Genomic DNA, 14,239 nt, shown 5'->3' with positions numbered 1-14,239 from the left:
AGTTATTCCACTCACTGGCTCTCATGAAAACTAGCTTGCTGTTTATGTTTCTGAAATGGAAAATCCATCTCTTATCAACTCCAGTCCGCCCCAGCCCTCCATTACTCTCTCCACTCAGCTGTGGCCACATCACCCCCATCTCCTGTTACTACCCAGGAGAAAAGACTCTGTCTGATATGGAGGTTCACCAGGGAAAGCATGATGTTGGTGAATGGGCTGAGACGGATTTCAAATCAAATTTTGACCGCTGGGGCTCTAGCTTATCTTCTTGAACTAACAAGACTGATTATGAAGCAGATTAATTGTTTGTTAACAAGCCCAAATACAATAGATTATAGTACAACATCTATTGTAAACACCGTTTGAATAGCCTTCCTATCCAGGAAGACAGAACACTATATCAAATGTTGGAAATATCAATTTACTGCTCACTGATGGACTCGTTTTGACTGCAGCAACACTTCTCCAAGCAAAGTCATGTTATAATGCTGTTGCTATGTGTTCCTTATATTTTCACTAGTTTCATTGAAAAAAAAGCTCAACCTTCTTAAGTCTTGTCTTCATATGTGCGTTCATGTCAATGGACCATATTGCCAACACTTTTCTCTGTTGCATACCTCAATAAATATTGTCATACACTTTGAATGGATCTCTACTTATTAAAATATATGTTGTACTCCCTTTGAGTTTTCCAAAACAATCCACAAAGTTGAAAGCATATATAACATCATAATCCTACTGAAAACAATTCAAAATATTGAGATCATACATCTTGAAACCCTGCCCAAGAGGCTGATGCTAGTGATGTTCAGTGGGCTTACCTCATCTCCTTCCTCTGAGTGCTGGGAGAGCTGGTCGTGGTCCATGATGCCAGCCTCGTCCTCCGTGGGCCCGTTGCCCACCCGCACCCCTCCGAACTTCTGCGTGCCCTGTTGGGTGAGTCCGGTGCATGATGAGGACACGCCTGTTTGCTCTAAAGACTGCTCTAGATTCTCTGCTGGGGTTTCTTCCCTCTTCTGGGACTAGATACAAAAGCCACAAGAGCTGTGTCTAGCTTAAAGCAAGCCTTAGGTTACATGCTCTCTTCTTCATTTACTTTCATTGTTAGTGCAAGTAAAAAGGGCACCCAGAACTGTGAGTGAAGGGTTTCATTCCAAAATAAAATAAATCCACCACTTGTGAAACATGATACCTTCTTTTTTTTTTTTTTTTTTTTTAAATAAAAGGTAGCAAAAATTGAAATGTTCAATGATATACAGAGTTACTGATATTATTCCTATAGATTTAGATTGGATTAACCAAGCATTTATTGGAAGGCAGAATCATCTCACTGGTTGAGTTAAACCTCAGCAAACACTGTTGAAGACTTAATTTAGTAAAGTAAACTTGTAACTGTAAAACTTTAAATGGAAAACAAGTCTGGTCTGAATATGGATAGAATCAATATCAGCTGTTGGGTCACTGTGGTGGCAGCAATATCCTCATCCAACTAGCAGGCTAGTCAGCTCTGGTGGCTAATTTGGACCCAGAATGTTAGTTTGCTAACATGTTGAATGAAGATTAGCTAGCAATTTTTGCTTTATGTTAATATTGCATTAGCATTAAGACTCCAAATGTATGTATGTGCATTGTCAAGTGCTTGATACAGTAAGCTTACCATTCTATTTAAACCTTTTCTGAAATATGGCATGCTAAAGTAAGCTAACCATTTTTTAAAAATGGCATCAAAACTTGTGGGCTTTGATCAGTCTAAAATATTCATTGATAACCTTTTTTTACACATTTATAATGAAACCAAAACTAAATAAAAAAGTAACCTAAACACAAACTTTGACTAACGAAATGTATTACAAAACGATAATGTAAAAGATGGACGAATGACATAACGTATTCAAATAGTTTTGATACGTTATGATGATAACATTTAGATTCTTGGAAAGAAAAAAGTAATAGAATTATTTTTAAACCAGTGAAAGCTGTGTTGTTTTTTTTCCCCAAGTGAAGCTAGACTGATATGGCTTTTGTTATGGTTTTTGCAGGCTAAAACTTTACAGACTGGCAGACTAACAACAAAATCACGAATACCATATCAGGGAATTATGGACTGAACTTGGTAAACACACAACTTGGTTTCTTTCTCGTTTTGGTACTGTTCAGTCTAAGTCTTCTTTTTGAGGTTTAATTGAACCAGCAAGAGTAATGAGAACTCCAGACTGCTATATTTCTTTCCATAATGAAGTCAAATTATCAGTACATTTTGGATGTATAGTCTTTTGGGTAGATACTCTCCAAATACAAAGGTAGACTAGCCGAATGCAGGTGGCAGTTGTTAGGGTGTTCATCAGTTGTTAGGGTGCCCTGAGACTGTTAAATATTACAAGCAAATTTCCCATCAAAATATCAGAGCGCTTCTAAGGCAGGCTTTAAGCATTATTTCATGGCAACACAACCAACCACATTACACGATACAATGTACGTTGAAATGAATGGCAGAGTAGGAGTGAAAAAAAGGTTATATCAAAGGTTATAATTGTCATACATCAGAGGTGGCAGTAAGATTAAAGGTGCAGGTCAGATCCACATACCAGGTGCTTTTTCCACAGGTGCTGACGCCGAAGCACCATAGTTTTCACAATCAGCATACAGGGTACACATGCAAGGGCAATCAGCACCAACAAAACCTGGATCCCCATCTACAGATTCAAACAGAGAGAGGTTAACATGGTGTTGGTGACTTGTAGCAGTGATCAGAAGATGCTGAACAGATCCTGCTGAGGCTTAATGCCATACTCCCTCTCACTTCCTACAGAATAACCCCACCACATGGCTAATTACCTTTCTTTTGCTTCATATTTGAATCTATGGTTACATGAAATTCATCTACAATGTAAAAGCTTTGCTTTTTCACAAAAACAGCACAGAAATGTGTATTTATCTATTAATGGTAATATATTGATCTGAAGAGTATCAGTGAACGAAGAATAAAGACTGGCTTATAATGTTGGTCAACTACAACTAAAGAAACTAACACTAACTAGCAGACAAATGTTGGTAAACTGAAGTGTTGTGGTCTTCTAGAATAAACCTCCCTTTGGTTGACTTTTACATTTTTACATTGTTACACCAGTAACATTAAAGCAATTAAGGATTGTCTTTGACAATTCTGATCAGGTCAAAATTCAAACAATCAAGATTTTAACCAAATTAATCAGATTAATTTTACATCCAATGTACTGGAGTAGAGTGGAATCAATGAAAAACTAATACGATGTGACTGCACTGTAGGAATGGCTACCAGGGTAAAGGGTACCACAGTAGTTGGAAATACCATACTTTAAAAGGAGGCCCTAAGATTAAGTCTCATGTCACTAAGAATAAATCCTACAAAAATAACGTAGAGTATTCCAATACTCAAAATCCAACAGCTCTGTCCTGTAGCTAGTCCTGTACACCTTTCTATCAGCGTTCAATCATTTAGGTGTGGGGAGGGTCAGGAAGCTGGGAGAGGCAGAGGGGTGGATGAGGAAGGAGGCACCTGTCCCGGGTAGAGGGGTTTGTTGGTGGGGTCATTGTAGTTGAAGAGACACATATTGATAAAGTGGATAAGCAGGCTGGGAGCATCCTTGGAGTCAAAGGCGTCATAGGCTGCCCACTTGTAGAAGATCAGCAAGATGAGGTAGCCAAACAGGCTGGCCATAAAGACGATCTCTGGGATGAAGCCCAGGAAGATGTTCAGTGGCTTCTTGAAGTACCTGCAGTGCAGTGAAGTCAATAAAGAACTAAGAACTGAAGAACAATAAGACCATAGACATAGCTGATTTCAGAAAACTCAGATATGTTTATCTGAGTGAACAGATTAAAACTATCTGAGTAACCATATTAATTCCTAGAAGGAAATAAATCACTATATGGTGTTAACATTCAGCATTGGTCATGAGTGTCGCACTTACAGGTGGTTGAAGAGACTGAGGGACACTCCAAACAGCATGTGGATGACACCCAGGATGACAGACATCTTCATCTTGAATGAGTTGAGGAAGGTCAGCTTGTTGGTGGCAACGTTCCAGATCTGCAGAGATGACACACACAACAGGTTACAACGCAGAATTTCAAAATAAACTCCAATATGTCAATGGCAATGTGACTTACAAGCCTTGTTTTCAACACTGAATACAAACATGAAATCAAGGTAAAGTTTGTGCTGTGGTTCAGGCAGTTATTGATTGTAGTTGTTTTATAGTGCAGGTCTTACCGGGTCAATTCCCAGAGGATAAGGCCCACCGAACACGCCAGGAACGGCTGGGTCTAACTGTAATACTGAATTTCCATCAAGAGTCTCAGACCTAAAACACAGCAGGAAATGAATATAAATATAAATGAATTGAAATGTAGCAGATTACTTACACACTGTGGGATTTAAAGGGACACATTTTAGGCACTTTAGGGGGTTTTTTTTTTACCCTTCTTTTCCTTTAACAAAATAAAAAAGTAAAACCAACAAAATGCTTTACTTTTGCTGTTAGCACATTTTTAAATGACTAGTTCAACATTTGGAAAATATGTGAGTGAGATGATGTTTATAAAAAAATAAAAATGTTATCTAAAAAAACATAAACAAAATAAAAACTACAATGAACAATACAAAACTAACTAAAACTAAACTGAATTGCAGATAAAATCAGCTTAGTTTTTCTTTTCTTTTCGTTTTCTCCATTTTTACTGTATCCGGTTCAGTTTGACTTATTAAGATAACAGGCTATTACCAGTAGGTGGCAGCATAGCGGCTGCTGCATAACGCACAAGAAGAAAATGCTTAACGTGCAATTTAAGATTTTCTAGAGAGAAGAAGTTGTTCCAGGCAGAAAACGTCACAGACCAATATGGGAATATTTTGACTATAGACCCGTAGTAGATAAAAGTAAAAGTGTGGTGATGAAGAGTGATGGGAACATTAGTGGAATACAGCTAAAAGGGAAAAATCCCACTAATGTGAAAGTCTACCTTCGAAGTTCTCACAAAGAAGCAGGAGACCACAAACACAGCAAACCTTACCTCAGTGTCAGCATTATTTCATCCTAATCAAGGCTTTCCTCCTAATACCTGAAAAACTAAAACTAAATAAAAACTTTTCCTCTAAACTAAATTAAAACTACTTAATTACTTGTTAAACTAACTAAAACTAAACTGAAATAAAAAAGCAAACTGAAAAACTAAATAAAAATAAAAACTAATGAAAATGTCAAAACAACAATAACCTTGCTAGGTTAATCTCCTCCCACCTTCCTCTCATGACATGAGACTGGCAGTGATCCTCTCATCTCACTCCCAAAAAAGCAAATTATTTTCCAAAAATGTTGAACTATTCCTTTAATTTTTTGGGACAATTTTCATGGCCTATATTTACATGAAATATTCCTTTACGATCAACTCTAACTGATTAATAGTAGAGAAAATTATTAAAAATCAAGACAGTGGAGCAGAATTGGAAGACTTACGTCCAGTTGGCTCCTTTTGGGCCAAACATTGGCCTGACACTCCATCCAGAGCCAAACATGTTTAGTGATTTGGAGAAGCAGTCGTTATAAATGACGCCAGTGTAGATGGAGAAGAGCCCCATCAGCAGGATGATGTAACGACCAGCAAACACCATGTTGAACATCTACAGAGAAATTGATACACAGATTGAAGGATTTAAATAGAATAAACACTCCTTTAATTACAACTAAAATTGGCTGGTCTTACTGTTTGCATGTTCAGGAACTGTTGTAGAAACATTTGTCCAACCACAACTTTTTTCACAATTGTGAAGTATTGCTTTACTGTATTCCTGAATTAATGTGTTGCTCTGTTACTGTACCTCATTGTCACTCTTCTGGGAAAGGATCCGACTCTCTCGGATTACCAGGTAGAGGGCAGCACTGGTCATCAGCACGCCATGACCCATGTCACCAAACATCACAGCAAACAGGAAGGGGAAGGTGATGATGGTGTACGGAGCTGTAACAGGTGACAAACAGGAAAAGCCAGTCACATAATGAGGCTCAAACAATGAGAACCACTCGAATATTTAGTTTCAGATGTCATGAGAGAGTCATGTCAAACACACCAGTGAGTTCATCTTCTTTAAAAGAAAGACTGTTTAAGTTGCTTCTATTTTGTCCTTGTTTTCATTTGTTTCCTATTTTATATCAAGACCAGTGTGTCATCAGCGTATAGTACTCATGTTTCAATTGTTGAGCCAATACTTCTTCCTTATATGTTAAAATTCTGATGAATAGCAATGGCTAAAGGTTCCAATGTCACAGCAAAAAGAAGTGGTGAGAGTTCCTCATGCCTGGTTGAAGTACAGTATGATGAAATATAACGATGTGTAAGAACAGCTGATTTGGGCTCAGTATACTGAAGCTGAATTATGATGATGATTTATGTGAGAGAATATAATGTACTGCGTATATGTTTTTAACAGTTTATCATTTTGGACAAAAAGCAAGAAACTTATACTGAAGCCCAGAAAATAGCCCAGCACCTTGAGGCCATACTTGTGATATACTATGATGTTATTGTATCATATTGTAACTCCTTACAAGGTTAGGTAACATGTGATTGACAAGTTGCTACCACAACGACAATGTTGATTACGTAACGTAAACATGGTATAACCCTACATTCACAGACTACAGGTGTAGCTTGTATTTCACAGTTTGTTTTCAGTTCATGAAAGTTAATTTTAATGATTTGGTTGTTTAAAAAAAGTCATGTTTAGTGTTTGATTGCACTAAAAGACCCTCTAAGGGATACAGTTCAGATTTTTCCAACACATTTAGTTTTAGCATTTAAACCTAAAACCTTTTACAAAATGAAGGCCTGGATCTCTTTGCAGATGAGGTTGACAAAAACAGTGTATGACAGAATAAGGTTTTACAAAAAATGACGATAGAGTTAAATCAACCCCTCTTTGACATTCAAATTACTTTTGTAGTTTTGCATAGCTTCCAGATGAGTTTTGAGCTTTTGACTTTTTTGTAAATCTGCATGAGAAATGTACAAGTATATGGGTCATTAATTCAAATTTAATCTAATATGATTAGTGCTAAATTGTAGAAAATGGTGAATTTGTTTATAACCTGGATTGATTTCCCGATAGTTCCCAATGCCGTAGGCGTCAACGATGTTCTGGAAACCTGATGTGAACTTGTTGGTCTTGTTGAAGGTGGGTGGAGTCTGCTTGGTCTGCATCCTGTTGAGGATGGACGGCACCGTAGAGCCACTCCTCTCCTGTCACATAAAACATTCATTTATCAGCCACATGTTCTACATGTTTTCAGTTCGACGAATGAAATTCCTTTTTGCTAAGGAATCACTCATTTATGTTCTTGGTATTTAATTATAACTTATAACTTGTGTACTTAATGTACCAAAAGGGTGCAAAGTGGGAGGGGTCCCTGGATCTCGATGTGTTTTTCCCTAATTGATATCCTTATTTTAAAATGTCTTTAGATTTTATCCTCATGTCAAGGATAATAATGTAACCCTATACATTTAAGTAATGGCCACAAGTTTGTATTATTTTGTTTCTGAATACTTCCAGAACCAGGGGCATCCAGAGAACACAAACTTAACAAGCTGTCCTCCCATATGTTGATTGTTCTAATGGGCCAGACTGCTTAAATATGTTGATGGATGATAGATAACACTATGTGGATTTGTTGGAAAGGGGGAAAAATACCTTGTATCAATTCATAGGCTATACAGCGAGACATTCTCCAGTCGGTTGTGCGTGATAAAGGTTGAGAGAATGTCTCATTTCACCAGCTGTATTGTCAGTTGAGTGTTGCCATGGTAATTGCCCACTCAGAAACGTGTGACTAACAACCACCTGAAAAAGGTTATTATTGTTTATATTTCCCTGCACAAAAAGTTCTCTGGCAGCGACCTATTCCTTTGACCTTGGTTTAAACTGCTGTACATATAATACAAATTTCCCTTTGTTTGAACGAGAGAAGCCAAAGCATACCAGTGTAACTGTATCATGATGTTGCCCCGTTCAGCAGCACCCACAGTACAATATAAACTCAATAAGCAGGCAGTGACAGCACAAAACAACAGGAAGCAGGTCCACAGAGAGCTTGGAATGGAAAGACTGAGGAGTAAATAGCATCACATTTTACTCTGGTGGAAGTCACATTTCTGGTATAAAATCCAGCAAAAATAAAAGTATAAGACAGATCAAAACAAATTTGTGACATGTTACGTTTTTGCTACTACACTTCAAAAATCTCAGGAATCTGAGCTTGATCACTTAATCAGTGTAAATCAAATAAAAACAAAACCAATAAATACAAACTCACCGTCCCTCTGCGCAGAGCGAACTGGATGGAGTCCAGGTCTGATACGGGACACCACACCTCAGCAATCAGACATTTCTGGGTGACGTCAATGTTGCAAAGGTTGAGCGTGTGGTAGATGGCCTTCATCTTCCTCACCTTGATGAACCACACCCGCATGGTCTTAGAGGCGGCCTGCAGCACTCGCTGACGGTGGTCCTCTGTTTGGTTCAGCACCTGAATTGGCAGTGTGGAGGGATTCAGTTATAGAGTAGATCCTGGTCCTGAGGTGTAGTGCAGTGATGATAATCAGTAGTCATTATGGTACAGAGACCTCTGGTCAGTAAGTAAAATGGCAGGGTGCTTTTCCAGTATCTCCTTTAACAAATTGACTTTGTGTAATTTCTATTTAATAGCCATCTGTGTATTAGATTAAAACATGTATTAGTCTCAATAAAAGCTTTGTTTACTCATGATAATGCATTAGTTAACTAATGATTGTTAAATAATTGATCTATGTCTTCTTGTAATCACTAAATAAAAACAGGTTTATCACTAGATATGTACTGTGCCTACTACAGGCACAATGTCAGTCATATAGATATATTATAGAAATATAATAACAATGCTTTCGGCTTTATACATACAAGTTGTAACGTTTTAAGTTGAAATATCTACAGTTTCATGACAGCTGAATGGAACACTTCTGCTGATGAAGACCATGTGATATGGTCAGATGTTCTGTAACAAGTGAGCTTATGATGAGACTGTTTAGTCAAATGTTGATTCAAAGAAGAAGAGGTCACCTTTGACTTGTCACAATGAATACACAGCCAACAAGATATAACCTGAAGGTGAACTATGATACAAAATAATCATTCCATGACCACATGAAAAAAAAATACAAATAATTGCACCTGGCCACCATGGTCTCTCTGGGCTTCTGTAGATTTCTGTATTACTTTAATGCTTGTGATCTACACTTCTTCAGATCTATGGTTGCAAGTGTGTCAGACAGTGATAGAGATAAACTGATCTTAGTGTGCTGGCTGTCAGACTTAGCTCATGTTTACGCACAGAATGTCATGTTCTATGTACAGCTGAGTAAAATGCTCTATTGTAGTAGAGGGTAGTACATTGTATGTGGTTGGCAGGCTCAGACTAGAGCAGACCTCTGAAGCAGAACAGAGGCTTATTTCCAGGCTTAATATGGGCAAACTTTGGGGACCCACAACACTTTGAGACAGGACAAAGGTCTTTCACAGATAAGAACTAATGCACAGAAAAAAACTTGCCTACACTCGAAGGGCTTTTGTAATTTGGTTGGAAATAAATGTTATCAGGGAAAAGTGAGTAGGAGCCTGAACACAGGCATCCTGTTGTGCAAAGTTTTGGATTGATTTCTTGTTGTGTAGGTGACAGCTTTGCAACAAAGAGTACAAAGACCCTTTGCGATATTTATTACATTTAAAACAATAAGCAGGCTTAACCTCAAGCTCAACCCCCTCAGTGAGAACTGGTTGTCCCTCTCTCCAATCTACTTTCATTTTAATTCATCCTTTTTTGTTTATTTAATGTGTGTTTGATGCTAGCAATGTGAAGTAAAGATCCACTGTATTGAAGAACACACCATCTGGAGGTCGTCAATGCGGCTGTTGACTCCAGCCAGCATCTCCTTCCTCTCCTGTGGGGTCTCTGGGCAGGGGTAGAGAGAGGCACGGAACCTGGAGAAACACACCCACCAACAGAGTCAGCTCATAGCTTCTCACACACACACACGCATATATACAGTATATGACAGCAGATGAGGTAACTTCCAAAGTGATGACAAATGCACCTTTTTCACCGAAGGCATTTTTGACAGATGACAGTCAAAACAAGGTGACAGATAATAAAATCAATCAATTCCATTTAGCTGCTTCAGTTTCAGGTTCCTTGTAGTGTACATGCTGTCTCACTGTCACATTCTCATAACTTGAGCTGGGATCAGACTACAAGAATTTAAAAACCCTGAGTCAAACCTCTGTGCCGAGCAAAGTCCCAGACTAGATTTCTCCTCTGATTGTGAGAAAGGATAAAAGGGGGATACCATGACATTTAAATAGAACAGCGCCATTGTTAATGTTATCAGTAACACCTTTGCATTTCCTACTATGACAAGGTTTTTTGGTATACTGAAGGTTTTCTGTGGTCAGAGATGTCTTCTTATGATCCCACTGTGATCTCCACCACACCAACCTTTTACCTCAACTTTAAACATTTTCATTTTCACTGTTGGACCTCAAATCTGTAACACTTTCACACTTTTTGGATATGACAGGCAAACATGTCTTCTTCTGTAACACCTACCCCTCACAGATCTTCTTCACCCTGTTCTTCAGCTGGTCACCTTGGAAGAAGATGATGAAGACGGATTTGTGGACTTGGTCTCCCTGTTGGAAAGGGATGAAGTTATTAAACCTAGACTCACAACTCACAGATGGGTTGTCTACTTTCCCATATGTCAAAATGTGTAGTATTATATGTGTTTAAATGACATATGCAGCTTTGTACTTATGTTTTTTCTTAATGTGTCTATTTGCTACTCTGTGTGATTGTATGCCATGTGTGCTGACCGTGGCCGGGTCCTCCAGTGGGTCCTCGATCTCAGCCTTCCTTAAGAAGACGTTACCGCGACACACCCTCCACAGCATCCTCTCAAACGTGGGAATCCTCTCCCTGCTGATCACACCAGCCACAAACCTGCACAGCAACAATACAATACATGTATCTAGAGTAGATAATACAGAATAAAAAAAGTATGTGGAGAGTGAGCCTATTTTTATTTTATGTAAAAAATACAGATGATCTAAATAGCAATGACTACTTTACACTACTACTTGACACTGTTACCATACTAGCTGACCTGCTTGCAGCTTTTTATTTCTAATCTTGTTACAGAAAGAAGAGACGAAAAACAGGACGCAATCTACATATACATGAATGGAAACTGGAGAATGTAGCTGAACTTAGCTCCCATAGATGTTTTTTTATTTCAGTAAGTGGCAAGAGCAGGAGGCGACATAACAGTAACTTTCTCCTCTTGTCCTAAAATATTTCTATAAAACATTTTCACCGATTTGCTTAAATTGTATGTTTGATTCCAACAGTCTACAGTAACCTTTGAGATCTTTCTAGTTATCCAACACATTGGTAATGTATACAAAGATACACATTACTAACAACTGAAACCCTCTATGCCAAAGTTCTAATAAAACACACTGGTAGCACTATGGAGCAATATTTTTGTATTTTTCAGCAATATTTTGTTTGCACGAGGATGCACATTTTTGGAAAGCATACTTTTCTTTATTGTTAAAAAAAAAAAAAAAAAAAGATTACAAATTGATAAATATGATGTGATGACATCAATTCCCTCTTATGTGAATTTGCTGTTTTGTAACTGTTTTTTCCCTGTAATTTATATGTGATTTATAATGACTATTTATAATTCATCTATTATCTGATTATAATTATCTTCATTCATCTGCAGAGGGACAATTTTACGAAGAAATTTTGATACTAAATTAAATTTTTTTCAAGGACATCCTACTGACCAGTGAAATTTCAGAATGTGTTGCAGTGTATATAACTGTATCAACAGTCACTTTCATACACTATGTTTATCAGAGAATATAATGCAGCTCCCAGCTTTACCCCAATCTGAGCGGGGCCCCACGGCCCCCCTCATTGCCCTCCATCAGGGCTGATGACTCTTCCAGCAAATTGGGATCCTCCATCTGTCAAAGACATTAAGAGGGCTCTTGTTACTTTGGTCATTAGAACAAATACAAGATTATGTTTTATTCACTCAATGCAAGGCTTTGGAATAAAACTGACATGTCTTTTTATCTAGTATTATTATCTGGTTCATTGACAGTGTGGAGATTTATTATAAACTTACTAAAGACAGGAAATTAAATCAAATATAAAAGGATAACATTGGATAAGGTGAATACACACAAGATCAATGATAGATGGTGCTCCTGGGTGTGTGGTGGGAAATAAACAAACCTCATCAAAGAACTGCTGTGTTCGACGGAGGATGTGTTTGAGCTCCGTCAGCTCCAGGAAGTTCTTCTTCAGGGCTTCCTGGTTGGTGTTGATCTCCTTCAATTCATTTTCCAGCTTCTCAAAGGTAGCCTGTTGTAATGTCATATAACAACTGGTCACTCTTGACAAACGTTACTCAAACAGGAGGTAAAAGTACATTTACTGGGGACTATTTTCAACAGCAGATGAATCCACATTTGGTGCTCTGGTGAGTCAAAATAAACCACAGTGTGTGTTCATGGTAATGAAGGAACATGTGTGTTTGATAGTCATTGTTGGTCTTTTGCTATTAACTATGAGTGAAATATAGAATTGCACCAGACTAACTTTTCATTATTCTACATTGCTGTCTAGAGTTTTCATTCTTTCTATGAACTGACAAAGACCATATAACCAGTAGATTGGAAGGTTTTTTCAACTTCCCTTTGACTGACTAAAGCCTGAAATACATTTAATTGTATATATATTTATATTATGTAAGGATCATTAGTGGTCTCCATAAATCTTCTTTGCATCCTATGTTTATCAATATAATTATGTTAATAGATTGATTACCTCTAGATCGATCATGTCCCTTGGAAATGGCACCTCTGGATTTTCTCCAGTGTCCACAGTTGGGATGTTGGCTTTCTTGATTTCTTTCTCCACAAACCCTGTTCAGCATGGAGAATACACATGATGCAACACAGTACCAGTCTTCATGTGACAGTAGCAATTGAGGATGAGGTATTGAAGCTTGACTGAATCAGAGTCAGGAGCGTTTGGCTGGGCCTGAGTGTTAGTTTGTCTCATAACTTACTCAGTTTCCTGTCCATCTCCTCACATCTCCTCACTTCATTCACAAACTTGCGTTGGAACACATTTACGTCTGGATTCAGCTACAAGTAGAAAAAAGTTATTCATCATTATGGTATTAGGCAAAAACTCAAAATAAGACTCCAGGAAAGGAACAGAAACCACTCTAAATGATTTCATTATATATCACCAGCACATACGTGACGTCATATGGCAGGCAGAACACAAGCAACACCACACATATTTTCTTATCTCAAGCTCTCACCTTTTTTCACTAGGTTTTAATTTAATTAATGAGATTATTTCTGCCTACAGAGGAGTAATATCACTTAGAAGTAGCAGAGTGTGAGAGAGACAAAGCATGACATTATCCAAACATCCATACTCACATCTCTAAACTGGACCATGCCCAGTTCTCCCAGTTCGCTGACACAGCAGTAGGCTGCCTCTGACTGGAGAAACAGCTGAGCGAGGGTCATCTCCTCACTCCTGAATAGTTCCCCCATGATGACCACCACACTCTACTTCAACTACAATAAAAATCCTGCAAATAGGAAAATACATAAAACCATTAGATCTTTAAAATATATTCATTGATTATTTTCTAGAAGAACTGTTTATTGTAATCCTTTAATACAAATGAGAACAATACTGTTCAATACTACACAACATAGTATACTACTGTTTTGCACTCTACTCCACTGTTCTTTACTATGCAACACTATGTACTTTACTGTCTTATATTTTATTATATTATTATATACTCCACTGTTTTCTATACTATACTATACAATACTATACTATACTATACTATACTATACTATACTATACTATAGTATACTATACTATACTATACTATACTATACTATACTATACTATACTATACCATACTATACTATACTATACTCTGTACAATACTAAAATATACTATACTATACTATACTCTGTACAATACTGTACAATACAATACTATACTATACTTTACTGTACTATACTGTACTATACTATACTATACTGTACTATACTGT

At 37.5% G+C, this 14,239-nt stretch overlaps 1 protein-coding gene across 14 annotated transcripts in view; it reads right to left on the bottom strand.

The window, feature by feature from the left end:
• atp6v0a1b (ATPase H+ transporting V0 subunit a1b) overlaps positions 1-13,717 on the bottom strand; it is a 29,679-nt gene extending 15,962 nt beyond the window's left edge. For 2 of the 14 annotated variants that reach the window (XM_062443063.1, XM_062443062.1), the window contains exons 1-17: positions 13,601-13,717; positions 13,216-13,294; positions 12,972-13,069; positions 12,378-12,506; positions 12,021-12,103; positions 10,862-11,066; positions 10,674-10,789; positions 9,955-10,048; positions 8,349-8,561; positions 7,125-7,275; positions 5,858-5,997; positions 5,496-5,659; positions 4,253-4,343; positions 3,951-4,069; positions 3,536-3,752; positions 2,586-2,693; positions 822-929 (exon numbers count right to left, since the gene is read on the bottom strand). In XM_062443063.1, the coding sequence (XP_062299047.1) occupies positions 822-929; positions 2,586-2,693; positions 3,536-3,752; positions 3,951-4,069; positions 4,253-4,343; positions 5,496-5,659; positions 5,858-5,997; positions 7,125-7,275; positions 8,349-8,561; positions 9,955-10,048; positions 10,674-10,789; positions 10,862-11,066; positions 12,021-12,103; positions 12,378-12,506; positions 12,972-13,069; positions 13,216-13,294; positions 13,601-13,717 (2,232 nt within the window). Of the gene's footprint in view, positions 1-821; positions 1,023-2,585; positions 2,694-3,535; positions 3,753-3,950; positions 4,070-4,252; positions 4,344-5,495; positions 5,660-5,857; positions 5,998-7,124; positions 7,276-8,348; positions 8,562-9,954; positions 10,049-10,673; positions 10,790-10,861; positions 11,067-12,020; positions 12,104-12,377; positions 12,507-12,971; positions 13,070-13,215; positions 13,295-13,600 lie in introns of all 14 variants that reach the window. The other 12 variants (XM_062443067.1, XM_062443066.1, XM_062443074.1 and 9 more) reach the window with 8 other exon arrangements.
• Positions 13,718-14,239: the final 522 nt, after the last annotated feature.

The sequence above is a fragment of the Scomber scombrus genome, chromosome 21 (genome assembly GCF_963691925.1).
Source record: "Scomber scombrus chromosome 21, fScoSco1.1, whole genome shotgun sequence".
Taxonomy (NCBI): domain Eukaryota; kingdom Metazoa; phylum Chordata; class Actinopteri; order Scombriformes; family Scombridae; genus Scomber; species Scomber scombrus.
The sequence above is the reverse complement of the archived record's forward strand: the minus strand, read 5'-3'. Positions and strand labels throughout refer to the sequence as shown.